The sequence below is a fragment of the Micromesistius poutassou genome (genome assembly GCF_964030765.1).
Source record: "Micromesistius poutassou genome assembly, chromosome: 14".
Lineage (NCBI taxonomy): Eukaryota > Metazoa > Chordata > Actinopteri > Gadiformes > Gadidae > Micromesistius > Micromesistius poutassou.
Genome location: NC_140284.1, coordinates 13,666,286 through 13,688,946, shown reverse-complemented (window position 1 = coordinate 13,688,946; position 22,661 = coordinate 13,666,286). Strand labels below are relative to the sequence as shown.

The 22,661-nt window shown below is 45.6% G+C and overlaps 2 protein-coding genes across 2 annotated transcripts in view; one reads left to right on the top strand and one right to left on the bottom strand.

Annotated features, from left to right (window-relative positions):
• kalrna (kalirin RhoGEF kinase a) overlaps positions 1-22,661 on the top strand; it is a gene marked incomplete at its 5' end in the record, with an annotated part of 113,408 nt that overhangs the window by 12,201 nt on the left and 78,546 nt on the right. Inside the window, 6 exons of the mRNA XM_084478590.1 lie at positions 2,690-2,863; positions 3,054-3,137; positions 11,822-11,953; positions 12,881-13,003; positions 13,926-14,048; positions 20,495-20,686. Of these exons, the coding sequence (XP_084334716.1) occupies positions 2,690-2,863; positions 3,054-3,137; positions 11,822-11,953; positions 12,881-13,003; positions 13,926-14,048; positions 20,495-20,686 (828 nt within the window). The remainder of the gene's footprint in view (positions 1-2,689; positions 2,864-3,053; positions 3,138-11,821; positions 11,954-12,880; positions 13,004-13,925; positions 14,049-20,494; positions 20,687-22,661) is intronic.
• Positions 4,190-6,731, bottom strand: LOC311358720 (uncharacterized protein; the record flags this gene model as incomplete). Its single annotated transcript, XM_084478846.1, has 2 exons — positions 4,190-4,242; positions 6,065-6,731. 2 exons carry the CDS (start codon positions 6,729-6,731, stop codon positions 4,190-4,192), a joined length of 720 nt encoding a protein of 239 aa, XP_084334972.1.

Sequence of the window (22,661 nt, the reverse complement as noted above, 5' to 3'; positions counted from 1 at the left end):
TGTTTCATTGTCAAAGTACATGACTATGAATACGTGATTTTTGCAACCTCATTGGGAATGAAATGTTTCGGTTGTGGAGAGGAGGGGCATATGGTGAAAGCCTGCTTGAGACACGGTGATCTGAATCTGACTGGTCCGGGGGTGATCTGAAACGACTGGTCCGGGGGGGCTGCTGGTGCCGGAGCAGGGTCACCTGCCCCCTCTCCGAGTGCACTTGGGTGGCGGGGGTCCGCTGCCTGGCGGGCAGAGGCGAGTAATCCACACACTGCTTTCAGACACAGGGAAAGGGATTGTGGAGCCAAGCCAGATCCGAAGGCGTGCCATAGAGTTTTATACTTACCTCTATAGCAGCGAATATGAGGAGGACTCTCTACTGGATGGCTTCACTGGTGGACTGTCTCAAAGGGCCGTTACAGATGCAGGAACTACACTGCATGCCCTGCAGGGCGGCAGGCTCCCGGCATAGACGGCCTCACAGTCAAGTTTTTTAAAGCCTTTTGGGACATCTTTGCCAACAATCTTTTAGATGTTTTCAATGAGTCAGGCCTCTGGCTCCATGCCCACTTCCTGCCGCAGAGCGGTCATCATTCTCCTCCCAAAAAAGGTAACTTGCGAGACATAAACTTGCGAAACTGCCCTGTGTCTTTGCTGTGTGTGGATTATAAGCTTCTGTCCCCAACCCTCCAGGCTGGGGATGGAGCAGGTCATCCATCGGGACCAGACCTACTGTGTGCCCGGCAGGTCCATGGTGGACAATGTCCACCTCATTCAAGATGTTTTGGACGTCTCCAGCTCATTGGTTTTTAACTGGTTTGATTTCTCTAGACCAGGAAAAGGCTTTTGACCATGTTGAACACAACTTCTCTGGAAAGTTATGGAGAAATTTGGGTTCAGTGCTGGTTTCATAGCTAATATCAATCACTGTTGTACAGTGAGGTTGAGATTGTGCTAAAGGTCAACGGTAGTCTGTTTGTATCGGCGTCAGGCAGGGCTGTGCTCTGTCCGGGATGCTCTATGCACTCTCCCTGGAACCCCTCCTCAACAAAATATGTTTTAATATTGAAGGTCTAATTTGACCTGGTTTTAGTGGAAGCATTGTTTTATCGGCCTATGCTGATCTCATTGTTTTATTAAGAATCAGCGTGAGATGGGCATTTTAGAAAATATTATTAATGATTTTACTATTTTATCAGCAGCGAGGGTGAACTGCAGCCCTCGCTGTCGGTGAATGGTCTGACGGTCTCCTGGTTCTCCCCTAGAGCCTAGCCTGGATAAGAGACGGCCTAAAACTTCTCGGGGTGTTTCTCGGGAATGAGGCTGTGGTGCGGAAAAACTGGGAGACTGTCCTTGAAAGAGTAGAAGAGAAAATGAGAAAATGGAAATGGCTGCTCCCTCAAATGTCATACAGAGGTAGACAAGATTTTAAATAATCTTGTTGCATCCCTCTTGTGGCATCCTCTGTCATGTGTGGACCCCCCTCTGGCCTACTAGCTGAAATCCAGAAAAAAATGGTTGCACTGGGTGCCACAGGGGGTGCTATACTTATCGAGAGAGGAGGGGGGACAGGGCCTCATCCACCTGGCCGGAAGAACGGCCACTTTCAGATTCCAGCTCATAAAAGGTTTCTGACAGGGCTGTCCGACTTGATATGGAGGAACGTATCCTCAGTGATGTGAGTAAATTGGAGCTGGATACTGCTCTGTTTTTAACTGATTCTACATTTTTAATGTGAGTGTGAAGCAACAGGCCAGGGTGGGATGGGACCCACCTGCAGGGGAGGGTTTTATACAAGCCTCCCCTCAGAGAACGGACCGCTGACCTCCAGTGGAGGGTACTGCATGGTGGACCTCCAGTGGAGGGTACTACATGGTGGACCTCCAGTGGAGGGTACTACATGGTGGACCTCCAGTGGAGGGTACTGCATGGTGGACCTCCAGTGGAGGGTACTGTCAGTGGAGGGTACTGCATGGTGGACCTCCAGTGGAGGGTACTGCATGGTGGACCTCCAGTGGAGGGTACTACATGGTGGACCTCCAGTGGCGGGTACTGCATGGTGCCATCGCCTCAAATGCCTTTGTCTCAGTTTTAAATTCTGCTGTTTCAAACACTCTTTCAAACTTCTCTCTTTTAACTTTCCTTTTTAGTCTGTTTAATGTGTTGTTGTTTTTTAAAAAGCTTTAATCTTTGGTGATGGATATGAAAAAAACTAATATCATTAAATGGCAGCTGCTAAATTTTCTCTTGGGAGAAGCAAAAATGGCCGTGTACATCAGCCGGAGGAACAAGGTGGAGGACAGGGCACGAGGCCCCTCCTGTGTTCCTCTGTAACTGGAGTTTAGTTTTTATAAGGAAATAGGGGCTGTAGAAGCTTTTAAACAGCGCTGGTGTTATGAGGACATTATTTGCTCTGTTGAGAATGATGAGTTAATCTTTGCACAGGATTTTATTGGATAAACTCATTTTAAAGACGATGTACAAATAGCAATTTTGATGTATTGTATTCTCTGTTGAATGTAAATAAAGTGTTTTTGTAAAAAAATTATAATAATATCTCTCTCTCTCTCTCATGAGCTCTCATCTCTATCAGAGCTCATGCTAACATAAGCATGGTGTTAGCATTAGCAAGGTATGAGCATTATCTTCAGCTGAGAGTGAGCTGTTGTTAGCATGAGTGTGTTGTGTGTTCCAGACCAGCCTGGTGTCGGTGGAGGGGCTGGCTAAGCTGGTGGACCCGTCCCAGCTGACGGAGGACTTCGAGGGCTCCCTGGACTACAACCACGACGAGTGGATGGACCTCCGTGTGGCGCTGGAGGAATTCATCTGCAGCGCAGCCCACCTGCTGGCCCGGCTGGAGGAGCTGCAGGTACATACACACACACACACACACACACACACACACACACACACACACACACACACACACACACACACACACACACACTGCTAATCTGCTGCTATACTAGAGGGGCTGCAAGTAGAATGATAATAATCTACACATAAAGACAGTCAGAAAGACAAGGCCACTGTGTGTGTGTGTGTGTGTGTGTGTGTAGGAGCTCCTGTGTAAGAAGGACTTCCCGCTGGACGTAGAAGGATCTCGGCGACTCATCGAGGATCACACCCTGCTCAGGAAGAAGGTAGCATTTTATGTATATTTAAGCAATAGATCACAATAGGCTGTCCGTCCGTTGTCCGTCCCTCTGCTGCGCGTCGGGACGGACAACGCCCCTTAATTGTGGTATAATGAGAACATTCCACTGACTGAAGTGATCTATTGCTTTTATAAAACGGTTACGTAAGTATGGCTTGAAAAAGCCAGAAAGTCGAAAAAGCATTTTTTTTAACAAATACAAAAATGTAGTCCCTCCTGGCTGCCTGCAAAGTGTGCAGCGGTTGCTATGCAACACACTGTAGCGTCCTTCAGAGAGAAGGCTAGAGATGGTAGCTTGGTTCGCCGGCAATTTAGCCTACTATTGAGCAGTTCACTCACCGTGTGCATTTACATTTATATTTAGGGCATTTAGCAGACGCTTTTATCCAAAGCGACTTAAAATAAGTACATTTGTCATAAGAAGTGAAACAATTGCCATCGGTACAGTAAAGATGTTCACAGAACCAAGTGCAAGTACTAACAAATCACCAGGCTAACCCCATTCCCTGTATACAGCAGTGATAGCTAGCTCCTACAGATACTACACAATTAAGTACATGCTACACAACATGCATGCACAACACAATTAAGTACATGCTACACAATTAAGTACAATGAATGAATACAACCTGCATTAATAATAATCTTTATTATGGACTCGAAAAAGTGGTCCACTCTCATACACATACACACTTAACATACAAGACAAAACCAAGTAGACAAACAGCCAAACAATTAATATAAAATACAGTAATTTGTCACTGTTAGTTTAAAAGAAACGGTGCAAATTATTGTGCCAGTGCTTGCGAAGCCTGGATGTGAGCCGATATCCCATCATGGGGCAGGTTAAGGCCTTGATAACACAGTTATCAGATAGGTCCAAACGACACATGAAATTGAACATCAGCTTACGCAACAATGCTGGACAAGTTGGTACATTAGAAGATACAAATAACTGGCTGGCACTGTGCCACCTAGGAACACGTAGCAACAACCTCATGGCGTCATTATAAGCCACTTTTAGCCTCTGCATACTTTTCACTCTGTAGGAAGACCAGAGATGAGCTGTATACAGGGGGGTGACATAGGCCCTGAACAGAGCACATTTGACATCAACAGAACACACAGAAAATTTTCTTAACAGCATATTGGCCTGTGCATATATTTTACAGCACTGACGACGGATGTCACTGTCATCTCTGAGATCATCAGAAAAGACATGGCCAAGATATTTTAGTTCCTTCGTCATTTCTAAGGAGCCATCAGAGAGATAAAAAGTAGGAAAGGACGATTTCCTGTCCTCCCTAGATCTCACTACCATGGCCTTACTTTTTTTAGCATTATAGTTAATGTCAAATTCTCTGCCATATTGTGTACATATTCTTAGCATTTGTTGTAATCCTGCAGTATATGGACAGAGTACAACAAGGTCATCAGCATACATGAGATGGTTGACAACTTGGTTTCCCACAATACAGCCTGTTTTACATTCATTCAATTGTTTTGACAAATCATCAATATAAACATTAAAAAGAAAAGGAGATAAAATGCCTCCTTGCCGGACCCCATTACTCACATGAAAAGGAGCAGAGACAGCATCATCCCACTTGACCTGAAATGTTTGCTGAGCATACCAGTATATGAGAACTCTAACAATATATTTAGGAACATTTCTCTCAAGCAATTTAACAAATAATTTGGCATGATTAATCCTATCGAATGCCTTAGAGGCGTCAATAAAACAAAGAAACACAGAGGAGTTTTGACTTTGGTACTTAGCAACTATCTCTTTTAATGCAAAAATGCATAGGTCAGTACTATGTTTTCTCTTGAACCCAAATTGATTGTCAGTAGTTAATACATACATTTCTATCCTATTTAAAATGATCCTTTCCAGCACCTTAGACAGTATACTGGCAAGGGCAATAGGCCTGTAATTGTCCATGCTGTTTAGCCTTCCAGCCTTCTCCTTAAGAACAGGGACCAGTAAGACAGACAGGATGGAATCCGGAAGAACTCCATGCACCAGGAGGCCAGTGAAGCACAGGGCTAACAATGGGGAGAGCCTGTAACTGGCATGCTTGAGATGTTCTGCAGCAATACCATCTGTACCACATGCTTTGTTGTTATCAAGCATCTTAATGGCATCTGATACCTCACCAGGTCTTACTGTGACATGAGAGTCCAAATCAACAATATTAACAGCAGCAACGTTACTCTTAACACAGTTAAAGAGCTTGGAATAATGCTTGCACCATAACTTTGCAATGTTATCTGAGCCACAGACACCTTCAATGTCATATGGCAAAGAAGTTTTATGATTATTCATCACTTTAATTGCATTCCAAAAGTCTACATGGTTATTATTTTGTAGCTTCCTGGCAAGCAAGTCAGCTCTGATAGTGTTCTCGTTGGTCTTAATATGACGGAGAGCATATTTATATCTAGCATTAGTTTGTTTCTTATACTCAAACACATCACCCTGTCTGGGCCTTCCTGCATTAGACCAGAGTTTAAAGGCTTCCCTTGCTGTGGCATGATGTTCAGCCACATACTCGTTCCACCCAGGTTTGATGTTAAACGCCTTCTTATGCCCACAGAGAGGCCCAGCAGAGGCGTGTAGAGCCTTGATTATGTTATCATATAAGTCACAGAGGTCAACAGCATGTTGTGGATCAGTACAGTTCATATTAAGACAAGTTACAGCATCTCTCGGCAAAACAACGTGATTTAATAAGCTGTCCGTTAAGACAGTATAACTATCAATGTTTTTCTTAGACAACTTAGCCCAATTTAATTTCTCAGAGCTGACAGTATTCCCAGAGTCCACCAAGAGGGGCACAGTCTCAACATTTAGCACCATAGCTATTGGTATGTGGTCAGAGGTAGCCAGACCATAGCAAATTTCCATACTTTCTAGTGAGGCATGAGCATCGGCTGTACACAAACAGTGGTCAAGCCAGGACGTTGTGTGCCATGCCTCACTTACATAGGTAAAACTATTATTAGGTAAAAATACTTTACTAGACAATACCAGATTATTATCATCACAAAAATGTACCAGATGTTTTGCAAACAGAGAATTGATATCAGATACATCAGCATTAAAATCCCCATTTACATAAACACAAGTTGAGTCATGGTCCTCAATAAAGGAATGAATAAAGGCAAGTCTGTTCAAAAATTCATCCTCATTGTCATAGGATTCATAGGGGGTATATATACTTAAGATACAAATTTTCTTACCATTAAAATGTATGTCTATCCCTATAGCCCAGTCAACATTTAGTCTTATCACTTTCACCATAGGATCATATTTGCAATTCCAGAGAATGGCTACTCCACCAGATATTCTACCTTTAATTAATTTTGTACTGAGGTCAGTAGTAGATTCTCCTGCACCATGAAAATCTTTGTGTATTGAATTTAGCTTGTCTAAATCCTGTTTGGCAAGCCAAGTCTCTTGGAGACACATAATATCACACTCATTCAACAAGGTATCAACAACATAGCGTCTAGATATATCTGTGGCAGTATGTCCCACACGTAATCCACGTGCATTGTATGATACAACCCGCATAATGTTCTCCAATCGGGATACGGTTCGTGCACAGCAGCCACATCATCAGTCGCTCGTTAGCTGGCAAGCAGCTGACTGGGGCTCCCCATCACACACCACAGGCTGTATTGCAGGTAACTGGGAGCGTGGTTTACCTTCCAGTCCAGCAGCTCCAAAACCAACGCCTCTAGGCTGGCGCGGCTCAAAATAACGTCTAACAAAAGAGCCAGCCGGCCACAGGTGCGGATCATACATCTCTGCTACATTGTTACATTCAGCAGTGACACAGAAAGAGCTGAATCTACTTCCAGATGTTTCAATTTTACGACAGATCACCTTCCGTCTCAGTTTGTCTTTCAAATAGATGGATAGAGTGTCGGAATCCAGGTTAGGATCAAACTTTGAGGCAAAGACACTCACCATCTTCGTTGTAATAGTTTTTATGTTACTGGCCGTGCCCGTTCCGATGATTCCCGTCTTCTTTCTCTCTGATCTCGCTGGCGATTTACCCCGATGAAGTCTGTGCTGCACCGCAGGATTTCCCGGTGCTGGCTTAACACGACCCGCCTTCTTCACTACCGTGGTCCAGGCAGGAGATTGTGTTTGCCCCGATGACCGGGCCGCCACAGTTGGGGTCAAAGCTGTGGTCTCCCGCTGGACAGTTGGTGTTAGGGCTGTGGTCACCGTCTCCCTCTGGACAGTTGCGTCTGAAATCCGTTCGGCAGCCACGGGCTCCGTCGCTGGGGGGAGCGGCTGCTCCACAGCGGTCAATCGCCCATCAATGGCCGCCGTCACTTCCCGCAGACTTTCACAAACATTTGACTGGATTTCCAGGGTTCTCTTCATGCAACAGATCTCATTGTTTAATTGTTCCATTCTGCCCAGCAGTGTTGAAACATCTATATGGTTGAATGACACGGGTGGCAAATCGTCCAGAAAGTGTGACACAAATCTCGGGACATCCTCCCCACACTCATTCAGCACTCTCATGCACAGTTTAACATTATTACTGTCTTTCTGTTGGCCTTTGTAGGTGATACAACGCTGAGACGTGTTAGGGCAGACCTCAAACAGAGCCTTCTTGGCGGCCTCAATCCGTTCTGAAGTGAAGCAATTTGTCACCAGCAGAACAATCTCGTCGTGGCTTAAAGTTCTCATTTTAACCACAAGAAAGTTCAATATTTCGTCTTCCACAATTATTTTACCGGCATTAGTTTTGTAAATCTCCGGTTTTAATCGAGAAAACGCTGAAGCAGCAGCACGCTGTGATTGTCCGTCCGCCACATCCGCCATCATATCTATATGCATTAAGTTTGTTCATTAAGTGCCAGGACGTACAACAAACAATAGTGCAACAGACAAATAAGGGACTGAATGGCTATGTAGAGTCTAGAGTTTGCGGAAGCTGGTGAGCGACTCTGCGGCCCTGACATCAGCAGGGAGCTCGTTCCACCACTGTGGTCCCAAGATAGAGAAGAGTTGTGATTTAGCTGATCGACCTTTGGTTGCTCTTAGTGATGGCGGTACCAGACGTCCAGCTGAGGTAGTTGAGCAGAGGGATCGAGCTGGGGTGTGTGGTTTGACCAAGGCTTGGAGGTAGGCAGGGGCAGTTCCATCGACTGCCTTGTATACCAGTACCATCATCTTGAATCTGATGCGGGCTACTACAGGGAGCCAGTGGAGATGGCGGAAGAGGGGAGTCACATGGGAGAATTTAGGTAGGTTGAACACGAGGTCCACTGCCGCGATCTGGATACACTGCAAAGGTTTAATAGCAGAGACCGGGAGTCCATCTAGGAGCGAGTTGCAGTAGTCCAGGTGGGAGATGACCAGCGCTTGGACAAGAAGCTGAGCTGCTTCCCTTGTGAGGAAGGGCCGTATCCTGCGGATGTTGTGAAGTGCAAATCTGCAGGATCGGGCCACTGTGGTGATGTTGGCGGTGCAACATAACTGGTTGTCTAGTACCACACCAAGGTTTCTGGCAGTTGGAGACAGAGATACAGTGATGTTCTCGACAGTGACCAGTAAGTCCAAATGTGGGCAATCTTTCCCCGGTATTAGGAGGAGCTCAGTCTTGTTGAGGTTAAGCCTCAGGTGATGGGCAGTCGTCCAAGTGCTGACTTCTGCCAGACATTCAGATATGCACGTTGTAATCAGGGCTTTGTCAGAGGAGGGGAATGAGAGGAATAGCTGGGTGTCGTTGGCATAGCAGTGATATGAAAAACCAGATCTTGTATAGAGGGAGAACAGAAGGGGCCCCAGTACAGAGCCTTGAGGGACACCAGTGTCAAGTGTGCAAGGTTTGGACAAGGAGCCATTCCATGTGACCTGATAGGTGCGATTCGACAGGTAAGATGTGAACCAGGATAGGTTGGAGTTAACTATTCTATTGACCTCTTCGGAGGTGAGGGGGATGAAGTGGGTAAAAACAGAGGTGGGGATGGGTGGAGGGAGGATGGTGGCAGGGGTAAAAGTGGATCTGATGTCCTTCACCTTCTGGGTAAAGTAGGTGACAAAGTTGTCAGCAGTGAGGGAGGGGGAGGCGGAGGGGAGGGAGGGTTGAGGAGGGAAGAAAACATGGAAAATAGTTTCCTTGGGTTGGAGGCAGAGGAGTTGATTTTAGACCGGTAGAAAGTAGTAGTAGTAGTATTTGGCTGTTGACACAGTGGAGGTGAAATCTGAGAGAAGGTGAAGATAGTGAGATAGATCATTAAGACAGTCTGATCTCTTCCATTTTCTCTCAGCTGCCCGCAACGCTGCTCTATAAGACCGCAGAGATTCGGACAGCCAAGGTGGAGGGGGTGAGGATCATGCAGGTCTGGAGTGGAAGGGACAGAGGGAGTCCAGGGAGGATAGCATAGTGTCTGAGGCTTCCTCAGTGGATAGTTGGGAGAATTGTTCAACAGAACAGTGAGGACAGAACAGTTGAAGCAAACATAGAGAGATAGAGAGATTTCAGGTTACGGCGGCTGGTGACAATGTGAGGGGTAGAGAGGAGGGAGGGAGAGGACTTCAGGGGGAGAGAAAAAGCAACAAAGTGATGGTCAGATACGGGGAGCGGGGTGACAGAGAGAGCCGAGGTACTGCAGGACCTTGTGAATATCAGGTCAAGTTGGTCAAGTAGAGTGTCAAGTCAAAAGTGGCGAAAAAGTTGGTTAGTTCAGGTGAGTGTAACTTCTCTGGCAGGATGTTGAAGTCAGCAAGGATAACAAGTGGTGTGCCATCTTCAGGAAAGCAGCTGAGGAGGGCATCCATCTCGTCATAGAAATCGCGAAAGGGACCTGGAGGGCAGTAGATCACTACAATGAAAAGCTTGATAGGCAGGGTGACAGTGACAGCGTGGAGTTCAAATGCAGATCTGGCCAAGTGTTCTAGTGGAAGAACCTGGTAGGACCACTTCGGCGAGATGAGGAGTCCAGACCCGCCTCCTCGCCCCGATGGTCTTGGGGTGTGTGAGAATGAGAAGGCGGTGGAGAGGGCAGCAGGAGTAGCAGAGTTTTCTGGAGTGATCCAAGTCTTTGTAATGGCCAGGAAGTGGAGGGTCATCAGGGATGCGTAGGCTGAAATGGAGTCTGCTTTCTTGACCACTGATTGGCAGTTCCAGAGTCCTCCCATCACTTCGAGGTCGGTGTAGGTAGAGGGTGGTGGGTGGCACAGATTGGACGGGTTGCTGCGCCGAGCAGAGGATCTGTAGTGGCGTCTCCTCTGGTTGGAAATCCTGACGGTGATAGAAATGCGACACATAGCTACAATATGGCCGGCCTGCTATGGCCTCCTCGAGGGACTCCCACAGAGAGACTCCCTTGGTCTTTGTTTCCCGGGTCTTCCTTTGCTGGGTCCTGACGCTAATATAACTAGCCTTTAAATACACAAGGGAGCTCAGGCAGCCGTAGCTCCGCCCAGCAATCAGGCCTATTGTTGTCAGCTTGTGACTGAAACTAGCTTGAACAACCTCTTACTAACAACAACACCCACAACACTGCAACAACCACAACACAGCAAAAACCACACAGCAGCACAGAGTTAAAGTCTAACCAATTGTAATGCTAATACACTAGAGTTCTTAGTATCAAGACTCACCTACAGCCAGATATGAGACAACCTTCTTAAAGACAAATATAAGTGTGCCTATTGCTTTACAACATTTCCACCCTCTCCATCAATCAACATATTTTTAGGCTTCAGTGAACTATGCTATTGCTTTTATATATAAATAAACAACAGTTCAAGTTAGGAGCGGAGTGATACTGAACTCTGTAAACTGAACGGGCGTAGCTGTGTGTATACGCTCAATATACAACAGTTGGGAACCAATCAGATCGCTTGATTTAAGCCTATTATTAGCATCTTTATTTTAGGGTGGTCGTGTTTGGTCTAATTTGTTTGGTCAGACCACACCCCTGGTCTTCTGATGGTCCATCCTCCATGATGTATTGGACATGTGTGCAGCTCATTATGCTCGCCTTTTTCCTGGCATGGTCCGTGCGTTTACACTGACCCCCCGCCATTATGCAAAGGAGGTACCAACAAACATAGCAAAAAAACAAACAAAGCAAAACAAGCTCCACTCGTCTCTCCGCTCCTCTCCTCCTCTCTTTTCATCCCCTCTCCTCTCCTCCTCTTCTATATTCTCTCCTCTCCTCCCCTCCTCTTCTCTCTCTCCTCTTCTCTCCTCCTCTCTTTTCATCCCCTCCTCTCCTCCTCTCCTCTCCTTTCCTCTTCTTCTCTCCTCTCCTCTACTCTACTCCCCTCTCCTCTTCACTCCTCCTCTCTTTTCATCTCCTCCTCTCCTCCTCTTCTCTATTCTCTCCTCTCCTCCTCCCCCTCTCCTCCTCTCCTCTCCTCTTCTTCTCTCCTCTCCTCTACTCTCCTCTTCTCTCCTCCTCTCCTCCCCTCCTCTTCTCTCTCTCTTCTTCTCTCCTCTCCTCCTCTCTCTTCTTCTCTCCTCTCCTCCTCTCCTCCCCTCCTCTTCTCTCTCTCTTCTTCTCTCCTCTCCTCCTCTCCTCCCTCTTCTCCCCTCACCTCTCCTCTTCTCTTCTCCTAATTCCTCTCCTCTCTTCTCCACTCCGCCTCTCTCCTCTCCTCTCATCCTCCTCCTCTCCTCTCCCCAGGTCCTGAAGGCTCCAGTGGAGGAGTTGGACCAGGAGGGCCAGCGTCTCCTCCAGTGTATCCGTTCCAGTGATGGCTTCTCTGGGAGGAACTGCATCTCTGGCTCGGCTGACTTCCAGAGCCTGGTGCCCAAAGTGAGGGGCGACCTGAGACCTCAACACTGTGTTAAACATCTCTGTCTTGTCCACTTGTTCCCTCATCCCCTAATGCCTATAGAATTAACACTGTGTAGGACACTATTTTACACACACACACACACACACACACACACACACACACACACTCAGACAGAGCTCCACACACACACTGCCCAGACAGAGCTCCACACACACACTCAGACAGAGCTTCACACACACACACTGCCCAGACAGAGCTCCACACACACACACACACACACACACACACACTCAGACAGAGCTCCACACACACACACACACTCAGACAGAGCTCCACACACACACACATGGTCTCATAGTGTTTAGGGAGACATAATATTTGACTCCAGTTTTCTCTCGATGATGGTCTTATTTCAGTAACAGTGATATAATATATATATTGAAGAACATATACACCATATTACTACGCTGATACGTTTACTCTAATATCACCTCATTAACTAATAGGAGATATCATGGACCAAGAATATAACTTTACTGTCTGGAAATATGAGCAGGAAAGGAAACGTGTTAAAACCCTTAAGCGGCCCCTTTGACCTCTATAAGCCGTGGTCCCATCGCCTCCACCCCGGTCCAGACCCCGGTCCAGACCCTGGTCCAGACCCAGGTCCAGACCCAGGTCCAGACCCCAGTCCAGACCCAGGTCCAGACCCCGCAACGTGCCCGCATGACAGGACCGCTCAGCTACACCTCCAGAGCTCCCCAGGTTTAGAGGACCTGGACTCGGTCCAGAGCTCCCCAGGTTTAGAGGACCTGGACTCGGTCCAGAGCTCCCCAGGTTTAGAGGACCTGGACCCGGTCCAGAGCTCCCCGGGTGGAGAGGACCTGGACCCGGTCCAGAGCTCCCCAGGTGCAGGCTGTGACTGGTCTCTCTGACTCCCCCAGGTGGCCAGTCTGCTGGATAAGCTCCACTCCACCCGCCAGCACCTTCACCAGAGCTGGAGCTCCAGGAAGCTCAAGCTGGACCAGTGCTTCCAGCTCCGCCTCTATGAGCAGGACGCCGAGAAGGTCAGATCTGATTGGCCCCCGTCACAGCTTGGGAGGAGACTCTTATTACTGTAGTAACAGGTGGACCAGAAGGAGGAGAGGAGAGACCAGATGGGCTGTAGTGACAGGTGGAGGAGAGACAGGCTGTAGTAACAGGTGGAGGAGAGACAGGCTGTAGTAACAGGTGGAGGAGAGACCAGAGGGGCTGTAGTAACAGGTGGAGGAGAGACCAGAGGGGCTGTAGTAACAGGTGGAGGAGAGACCAGAGGGGCTTTAGTAACAGGTGGAGGAGAGACCAGAGGGGCTGTAGTAACAGGTGGAGGAGAGACCAGATGATGGAGATAGTGGATAGAGATAGGGGAGAGCGAGGGAGAGAGGATGTTGGATATCCCCTAACCCAGTTCTATTATCAGCTGCTTCTGACTGGGTGGTCTATGCAGAGGGTGGCTATGACAGAGAGAGAGGAGCCTTACTGTCAGTTTATTGGCACTCGAAATAATCAACTACTAAAACATCCCACATCTTTGAAAAGTAATTCAAAGTGTATTCCCTCACACGAACAGGAGGTAGGCTACTGTCACTCTGTAGGACATACAGCTAACAGGGATCCTTTCTCCTTTACCTGTTATAATGATGTCATCTCTACTGTGGATGTTATAGTGATGTCACTCTACTGTGGATGTTATAGTGATGTCATCTCTACTGTGGATGTTATAGTGATGTCACTCTACTGTAGATGTTATAGTGATGTCATATCTGCTGTAGATATTATAGTGATGTCACTCTACTGTAGATGTTATAGTGATGTCATTTCTACTGTGGATGTTATAGTGATGTTACTCTACTGTAGATGTTATAGTGATGTCATCTCTGCTGTAGATGTTATAGCGATGTCATCTCTGCTGTAGATGTCATAGAAATTTTATTGTGTGATGGTCTCCAGATGTTTGACTGGGTCAGCCACAACAAGGAGGTGTTCCTGCAGAACCACACAGAGATCGGTGTGGGCTACCAGCATGCCGTGGAGCTCCAGACCCAGCACAACCACTTTGCCATGAACTCCATGGTGAGCATCAGGGACACACCAGGAGCCACAACACCACGTCTGGCCCTCCATTTCTAATATAGCCCTGCTCAAACTAACATGACTCAAAGGTCTTCAGCTCATACAAAACATAACCACAACAATAGAACAATAAAAAAGCCTTAGCTATACTAAATCATGTAAATCTTGTGATTATAACTTGCTATAACTTTTCTCCAGATTAAACCCATGAAGAAGATGAAAGGGGTGTTTTTTAATTTAATCTTTAGAACACAGAGAAGGCTTCCATTGTTGAAGTGGCAAACCCTTTTCTCACAATTCTTGTTCCACCAAAGGTTAGAGGCACAGATTGTCTGACACACATTTTTTTGAAAGCAGGCACAGAGTGTTTAACTTGATACTGACTTATTTATTAAACAATAATCTGATTGACTTTCCAGGAAAAACGAAACAAAATAATCTAAATGCGTATAATAATGTGAAGAATAATGTGGTCAGAAAATAGTTTCCCCTCTTGCCTTCCAACCTGAACAAAGACACTTTCCTGCCGTATACGAGGGCATCCTATAGGCTCCAGTTAGTGCTGTATATGAGGGCGTCCTATAGGCTCCAGTTAGTGACGTATATGAAGGCGTCCTATAGGCTCCAGTTAGTGACGTATATGAGGGCGTCCTATAGGCTCCATTTAGTGACACACCTTTTTCCCAGGTGAGACCCATCAATCAATCACCACACATTGCCACAAAATGCATCCATCCAAAAAGCAAACCAAGTTAATATTTTATCTAATTTCAAAATTTCAACCAAAACTCAAAATATATTTACTTAAAAATATTCTCAACAAAAATCCTCTTAATGGCTCCAATATACCAGCCCCTAATTGTGATGCTACAGCAAAACAATTACCTTCATTAAATGATATGGAGCCAGATAACCAGTACAAATATAAACCAATGAAATATTTCAAAAGTATGAGATAGCTTGTCACTACCACATCACATCCAATAACAATACCATACATGTTACATTATCCCCTGTGGAATCCCCCCCAAAGTCCATGTTACCTGAATGTCTCACCATATGCAGTCCTTAGGCCGGAATGACAGTCCAATCAGTGTAGAGTTCAATTCAAAAAACTTTATTTATCCCGGAGGGCAATTCAATTCAGCAGTCCACAGACTAAAGAAAAAGGAGTACGTCAGAGAGAACACAATGGGCTAGGCAAGGAGTGTACAGTTCAAATTTTAAGACCAATGTTTTCCAAATAATTAAATAAATAATAAATATGTTTGAGACAATGATACCCAAGCAACAAACTGTTACAAATGTTTATTTCCAAAGACTACTGTCGAGGTTTAAAAGCCTGACAGCAGACGGGATGAAAGACTTTGAGTAACGCTTTGTTTTCTTGAGTGTTTTAGCTTTTTGGACCACACGCTTCTCCCAAAGGGAAAATAAGTATTTCTGCCGAACTCTGATTATTTTGGAGCATACCTTCACAATACTGTTCCTGTCCTTCACACAAAGACCATCGAACCAGCAAATAAATGAGACTTTCAATAAAGGTGAATGCAAGGTGAATTCATGTATGCAAGGAGGGCTGAAGGATAGTGTGTGCAGGGCCATGTGTGTGTGCAGGGCCATGTGTGTGTGCAGGAGCATGTGCATGTCATTAAGCTCAGTTTTCAGCTTCCAAAAGCAAGCAGAGCTTATCGATGGGCCTTTGCAGGGTATTTGTTTTAGTTTTAACCAAAACACTCCGGACGAGACCTTTGGGCCCAGGCAAAGTCTTTACCACATGGTACAGTTTCATCTACGATGACAACCACATTGTTGATGTTAAAGTGTCTTCTGGTCTAAGTCTACTTTTGGTGTTGCTGCATGAGATATTCTTTAATCCACCTCTGTCAGAACAGATCTGCAATGTACTAGACTTGTTTCCATCTCTTTCTGCTGTAGATGTCGTTTTTGCAGAAGAGTGCAGGTGGCATGAGTGGTTTAGCTTTCAGTTGCAGTAGGTGGTTCGGTGTGAGGGGTTCTAAGTCGTTTGGATCAGTTGATACTGTTGTGATGGGTCTGTCATTGAGAATTGACTCGACTTCACATAGAGCTGTCTGGAGCACTTCATTGTCCACTGTTTGATGTTTCAGAACTGATGAAAGCACCTTTTTTACCAGTCTGATCAATCGTTCCCACACTCCTCCAAAGTGGGCTCCTGATGGAGGATTGAACAACCACAATACCTTACTGGTCAGCAGTGAATCCTGGATTCTTTGATGATGCAGCTGTTTCAAAGCAGACTCCAGTACCTTCTGAGCACCCGCAAAGTTGATGCCACGATCTGTTCTGATGGTGAGTATTGTTCCTCTCTGAAAAAGAAACTGCCGTATGGCGTTGGTGCCGAAGGCCGTATCCAAGGTGCTCGCCACTTCCAGGTGAACAGCTCGACTCACCATTTGACCAGTGAATGACCTCTTCTAACTTCAATAGGTCCAAAGTTATCAATGGCCACATGAAAAAATGGTGGAAGATCTGGCTGAACACGATCCTCAAGTAAGTCCGCCATTTTTGCTCACCAACGCTTGCTTGCCTGCGTCTACAGAAAACAAATGATCTTTTTATTTTCCTGGCAAGAGAGTTGTAAGAGGGTAACCAGAACTTCTGGCCGTCTGGAGACCATGTGGTTTCTTCCTGCGTGTCCAACCTGCTGATGGATGTCACGCTGCTTAAGCAGTGCTGCAGACATTACATTTCTTTCATTCTATATTACTTCATTTGTCCTGCACCTGGCCAGTAGGTGGGATGTGCACACAGCTACTTTTTTGTACTTTGTCACGCAGTATCAACAGGGTGACATGGGAGTCGTTGGGAAGAATAATTGGGTTCTTCAAACTTGTTGGTAGAGCCAATTTACTTATCCTTCCAATCATTTGGATCCAATTTCCGAGATCCAAATGATCTGAGGCAAAGTAGTGCTGCTGTTCATAGCGTATGACGCTATGCTTCATGACTGCTCTGCTTCATCCAAGTCATCAACAGATAGGCCTTGTTCATCTGTAGGTTTATCTGCAGGTTTGGTGTTAGTCACACATTCCTTTGTCTTTTGGCTTTGAAGCAGCAGAGTCTTTTAAGTTTTGTGCCGAAGAGATGCACTTTCATCCAGTATACTTCCAGTGGTTTGCTGATGTCTCCCTCAGGCCACCACAGAAACCTGAGGAAGTCCTGGTGGTTTCCCTGTACTTGTACTTGGTTGTACATCGCCTCAATGTTGGCTATTACTGCAATCCTCTCCTGGCGAGAGGCCAGGAGTGAGTTGGTTAGGTTGAGGAACAGTCGAATACTACCCTAAGCTTCTTCTTTATTTTATGGTAAACCCCATGATGAGGAATATATCAAACTTGGCCGTCATTCCTTTGGACTTGCGCTTGGGGTACCTTCTCTGCGTAGCATTTCTGCAGCACATTTTCCATGAAGAACTTCAGCACTCTTCAGCATAGGTAGAATTTCTCTTAATTTTCCCAGCCAAGTTTAATGTCTGCTGCAGTGCCATGATGTAGTTATTAGGCATGACTAACTCTTTTTTTCGAGACGGCAGGGGCAAGATGTAATGTCCACTTTCAACCACTTTAGAACTTTGGGCCAGTCCATAAATCTCCTGTCCTCACATAACATCTCTTTCTTCTCCTCAGATTAATTTTCTGGGAAATCTTGGTTGTATTAACTGAGTAGCAGGTCTTTCAGATTATCCATTGAAATGCAATTATGAATGGTTTTGCTTCCTTTTGCAGCTTTAACCTGAACCAGAACAATAGCGAGAGCACATTTTTTACCGGCCCCTGTTGCATCATCCTCTGACACTTGTACACTGTTTATTGACGTTTGCTTTGGTGCTGCGGAATTGCTGTTTTGCAGGGGTTCCTTATTTTAGGTTATTGTATCAATATGTAGGGTTAGCTCATGTTGCAGTCTTTGCTCATGTGACCATTTTTTAAGCAACCAAAGCAATATCCATTTATTTTCAAACATTCCACCTTTTCATGGTGTGGCTGTGATTTAAATTTGAAGCAGTCAAGTAATGCATGCTTGCCTTTACAGAAACAGTGGAAAGCTGTAGTAGCAGCATTAAGGTTGGTGTGTTGTTACCCTTTAAATGCATACTGTTTGGTCTCTTGTTCTCCAGGGGCTGCCACAGCTGTCACAAAAGTACTTCTGCTTTTAAGTGTCCTTATTTCAGTGCTCCTGTTCTTTGGGAATATTCTTTGAGCATGAGCTGGGTCTTTAATGTCTCCAAATGCTGGGTGCAGTAAGATGTTAGTCTGATTTTCCATAAATTCAACAAGATGTCTGAATTTAGCCTGAATGTTTCTTTTCGGAAATTCCTCATACGCTCTTGACCGCCACCTCTCTCTGAGCTTGTAGGGAAGCTTGGATACAATGAGTTTTAAGGTGGATGTAACGTCCATGTACTCCAAGTCCTGCATGGCGTCGTTGCATTCCCTCAAGTATAAAGAATATGCCTGAAGAGCTTTTCCATCATCCGCTTTAATAGCTGCCCAGCTTAGAGCTTTATCCAGATAAGCATTTGCAATCTTCATCTCATCACCAAAATGTTTTTCCAATAGTCGCATTGCTTCTAAACATCCTCTTTGTGCATCCATGTGCATACAGCTACAAACAAGGTCTCTGGCCTGACCTGTTGTAAACTGTTCAAGAAAGTAGAGCCTATCCTGGGAACTGCTTGTCTTGTCCTCTATTAAGTATTTGAATGCATGCATGAAAGGTTGGTATGATAGTGGATCACCTTTGAACACTGGCACTTCTCTTTTAGGTAATAGAGATAGCTTTTGTTGCATTATCATGAGTTCAGTAATATCCTTTTGACCATTGTGCTGATCTTTTCCTGAGTGATATTACTGGCTGTATGGTTTTCCAGGTGTGGGTTTGAAGCCCTTGTTGCCACTTGAGAGCTCTTATGAATGTCCCCAACCGCTCTCTGTAGTGGAGGTTTGGCAAGGCACCCATTTGAATGAATTCCAAAGCAGACATGTTTGTTCCACATTTTCCGGTTGGTTTGTTTCCACAAAGTATTTATTCATAGCATCACCATAAGACTCCGTCACATTTGGATTTAGAAGTATTTTCATTTTTGCATCAGCTCCTGCAATTTCTGCATCCAGTTCTAACCCACTTCTTCCATTTTTGATTTGATGAGTTTCCTGCAACTGCAATGAATGCTTTTCCTTAAATGCAGCAGCTTTTGCCTCCAGAGCTGCCTTCTCAGCAAAAGCCAGCCAAGCAGCAGAAGATGTACTTGATGCAGTTGTCCTCCTTGTGACATTTGATATGCTGTCCAGTGGGACAACCTTTAATTGTGCACGCTGTTCCCTCTGCGTGTTGCAATCAGAGATTTTAAACTATCCTCTGCTTTTGCTGCCTTCTTGTTCCACCACAGGTTAGAGGCAAAGATTGTCCGACACACGGACAATCCTTGAAAGCACGCACAGAGAGTGTTTAACTTGATACTGACTTATTTATTAAACAGTAATCCGGTAGACAGGAAAAACAAAACAAAGTAATCTAAATGCATAGAAAAATGTGAAGAATAATGCGAATAATGAGAATAATGCGGTCAGAAAATAGTTTCCCCTCTTGCGTTCCAACCTGAACAAAGACATTTTCTTGCCGTATATGAGGGCATCCTATAGGCTCCATTTAGTGACACACCTTTTTCCCAGGTGAAACCCATCAATCAATCACCACACATCGCCACAAAATGCATACATCCAGAAAGCAAACCAAGTTAATATTTCATCTAAACTCAAAACTCTAAACCCCACTAATGGCCTTTTTCCACTGACAGTACCAGCTGAACTCGCCTCGACTTGTGCCCAAGCCAAGCCCTTTATGTGCTGTATGGATAAGTACGTCACTGCAGTTTGGCGCATGCGTGCTATGACGACCTGCCCATGTTGAAGAGGTACTTTATTCTAGATGGAAACACGATGTGCCTGGAACCAACCAACCAAACCACGTTAAGTCCTAAGTCGCAAGTAGAGCTGGTACGGTCGGTGGAAAAAGGCCATGTAAGTGGTGGTCTACGCTGGTCATAAGTGGGGTCTGGTCGTAGGTGGTGCTCTATGCTGGTCGTAGGTGGGGGTCTAGTCATAGGTGGGGTTCTGGTCCTAGGTGGTGGTCTGGTCCTAGGTGGTGGTCTGGTCTGTAGGCTGGTTGCAGAGCCCTCATGTTTCTCAAACGAGAGGCAACTCCACACAGGAGGTGCAGATCACTGACCAACCTCTCAGCTCCCCTGGGTTCAGTTTGTCATCCACATTGACACTTTGTAATGGCTTTCTTAAGTGTGCTCTGGTCTGTGTGGGGAGAGGAGGGGACTTCTTGAGAGTGGTTTGTGCCAATGGTCCGTATTCTGACCAGGTGTTGAGACCTTAAAGTGTGCATTGTTTTCCCAGAATGCCTACGTGAACATCAACCGCATCATGTCCGTGGGGGGCCGGCTGGTGGAGGGAGGGCACTACGCTGCGCTGCAGGTCAAGCAGATCTCCTCCCAGCTGGACCAGGACTGGAAGAGCTTCGCCGCCGCACTGGACGAGCGCTCCACCCTCCTGGCCATGTCCTCCGTCTTCCACCAGAAGGCCGAGCAGGTCTGAAGCACGCACGCACGCAAGCAGGCACACACACCAGTATTAATTTTCGCAGCGATTTTAGATTTAGTCTTAGTCTTTAGATGAAAATGCTTATCAGTTTTAGTCATGTTTTAGTCATTGTTTTCCTTCGTAGTTTTAGTCTAGTTTTAGTCAACCAAAAGTCCTTACATTTTAGTCAACTTTTAGTCATTACTTTCAGTCAAAATATTTTCTCTTTTTAAACTAATTCAATTAGCCTAATACAGGTATCGGAAATTGGAATGAAGGTGACAGGTTGTATGAAGTATTGAAATTTGTAAAGCAACATTTCACTCTTAACACTTTTACCTGTAATATACGTACTCCTTACCTTAGCTGGATATCTGTAGACTAGACTCTCCCATCTATGAGATGCTGCTGTGCTGTCCTTTCTGATCTACTAAGGTAGTAAGTGCATTACACATGGTGACATGGAGTAAAGACCATTCCACTAAGTCAAGAAACAAAACTTTCTATATTTGGCCAATGTGGTTATGTTTATTTTGTGGAACTTCAAAATGAACATACATATTCCCAAAGCAGAATTAGGCTACTGAATCTGATCTCGATTCAGTTTGAGGAAAGCGCTTCTCTCTAAAATGACTCTTGCTTTATTTCGACGACCATGACTGAGGTCACCTGTAATGCTAAAAACTCGCTCAGCAAATGCTTGAGATGCTGGCATTACCAGAAGATCGAAGGCAAGAGGTTTTAGGCTCTAATAAACAGAACCCTGTGCAGCCCAAAAGTCAAGGGCAGTCTCTTTGTTTATAGGTTCTGACAGTTTCTCCTTGAATTTTTGCATTTCCTGCCTGACACAGGGCTTTGAGAGGCTAGATCTAGATGGTCGGCGGCAGTGGCGGTTCTAGGGGGGGGCCAGGGGGGGCCAGTGCCCCCGTGCACTTGCTTTTGAGAGGAATCTAAATCTGGGCCGCTTTGCCATTGCCTCTGGTGCCTTGTCTTTTCTTTCTTCTCCCTGCTTGTTTTCATCAGCCTGCTCCTCCTGTATCACTGGTGACACCATTTGAGCAATGTAATCTTCTGCTTTTCTCAGAAGCTCCTGAATTTGTTCGTCATCATTTTCAATGAGTGTGAGTGCGACTGTTGGGTCGAGGAAGCATGCAGCAGTAGTGAGGGGTGAGAACTTTGGATCACTGGGATCAAGAAAGCAGCTAAAGCGTTTGTCCATGTTTGCCTTCATCTTATGTGCCAGGGAAGCTAGGTCCCTGTAGCTCGAACCCTAGGGGAAAGACAGGTGAGTGCTCAGGTGCAGGAGGGCAGGCACCACCAGGGATAAGGACATGGTGTCACTCTGGAGCATCTTGGTGTGCTCAGCAAAGGGGAGACGCAGATCTCTGAGAGCAGTCAGCCTCTGCCACTCACTTGGTAGTAGACAGCAGGGATGTGGACTCGAGTCACATGACTTGGACTCAAGTCAGACTCGAGTCATGATTTAGATGACTTCGATCTCGACTTGACAAAATTACTATTAATTAGGGGTCAGACGAAATCCGTAGGAACCCTATTGTATTCGTTAGTATTATTTATTTATTTTTCCTGACAAAATGAAATTGGCAGGCTTGTAGAACTCGTGAAATGAGTGAGGGATAACAAGGATGGGCCAGAATGAACTATATGTGGCGCTATAACAAGCCTTTGCAAGTGCAACATACTCAACAGGCTGCCATTTCCACTAGGAAAGTGCAATATGCATGAAACTTGTTATACATGTACCATTCGTCATGATGAACAACTTTCAAATCGCCACTCATACGGTCAGACCATTTGGATATAGTGCAGTGACCACAAGTTGAAGACGAAAGTGGGAAAAGCACTTGGCACACATGTACGAGGTGACTGTGGGACTATATGGTGTTAAATTCATAGCAAATGACGAATGGCGAATGACGGCAGAGATATACATTTTAAAGTGAAATACATGCATATATCCAAT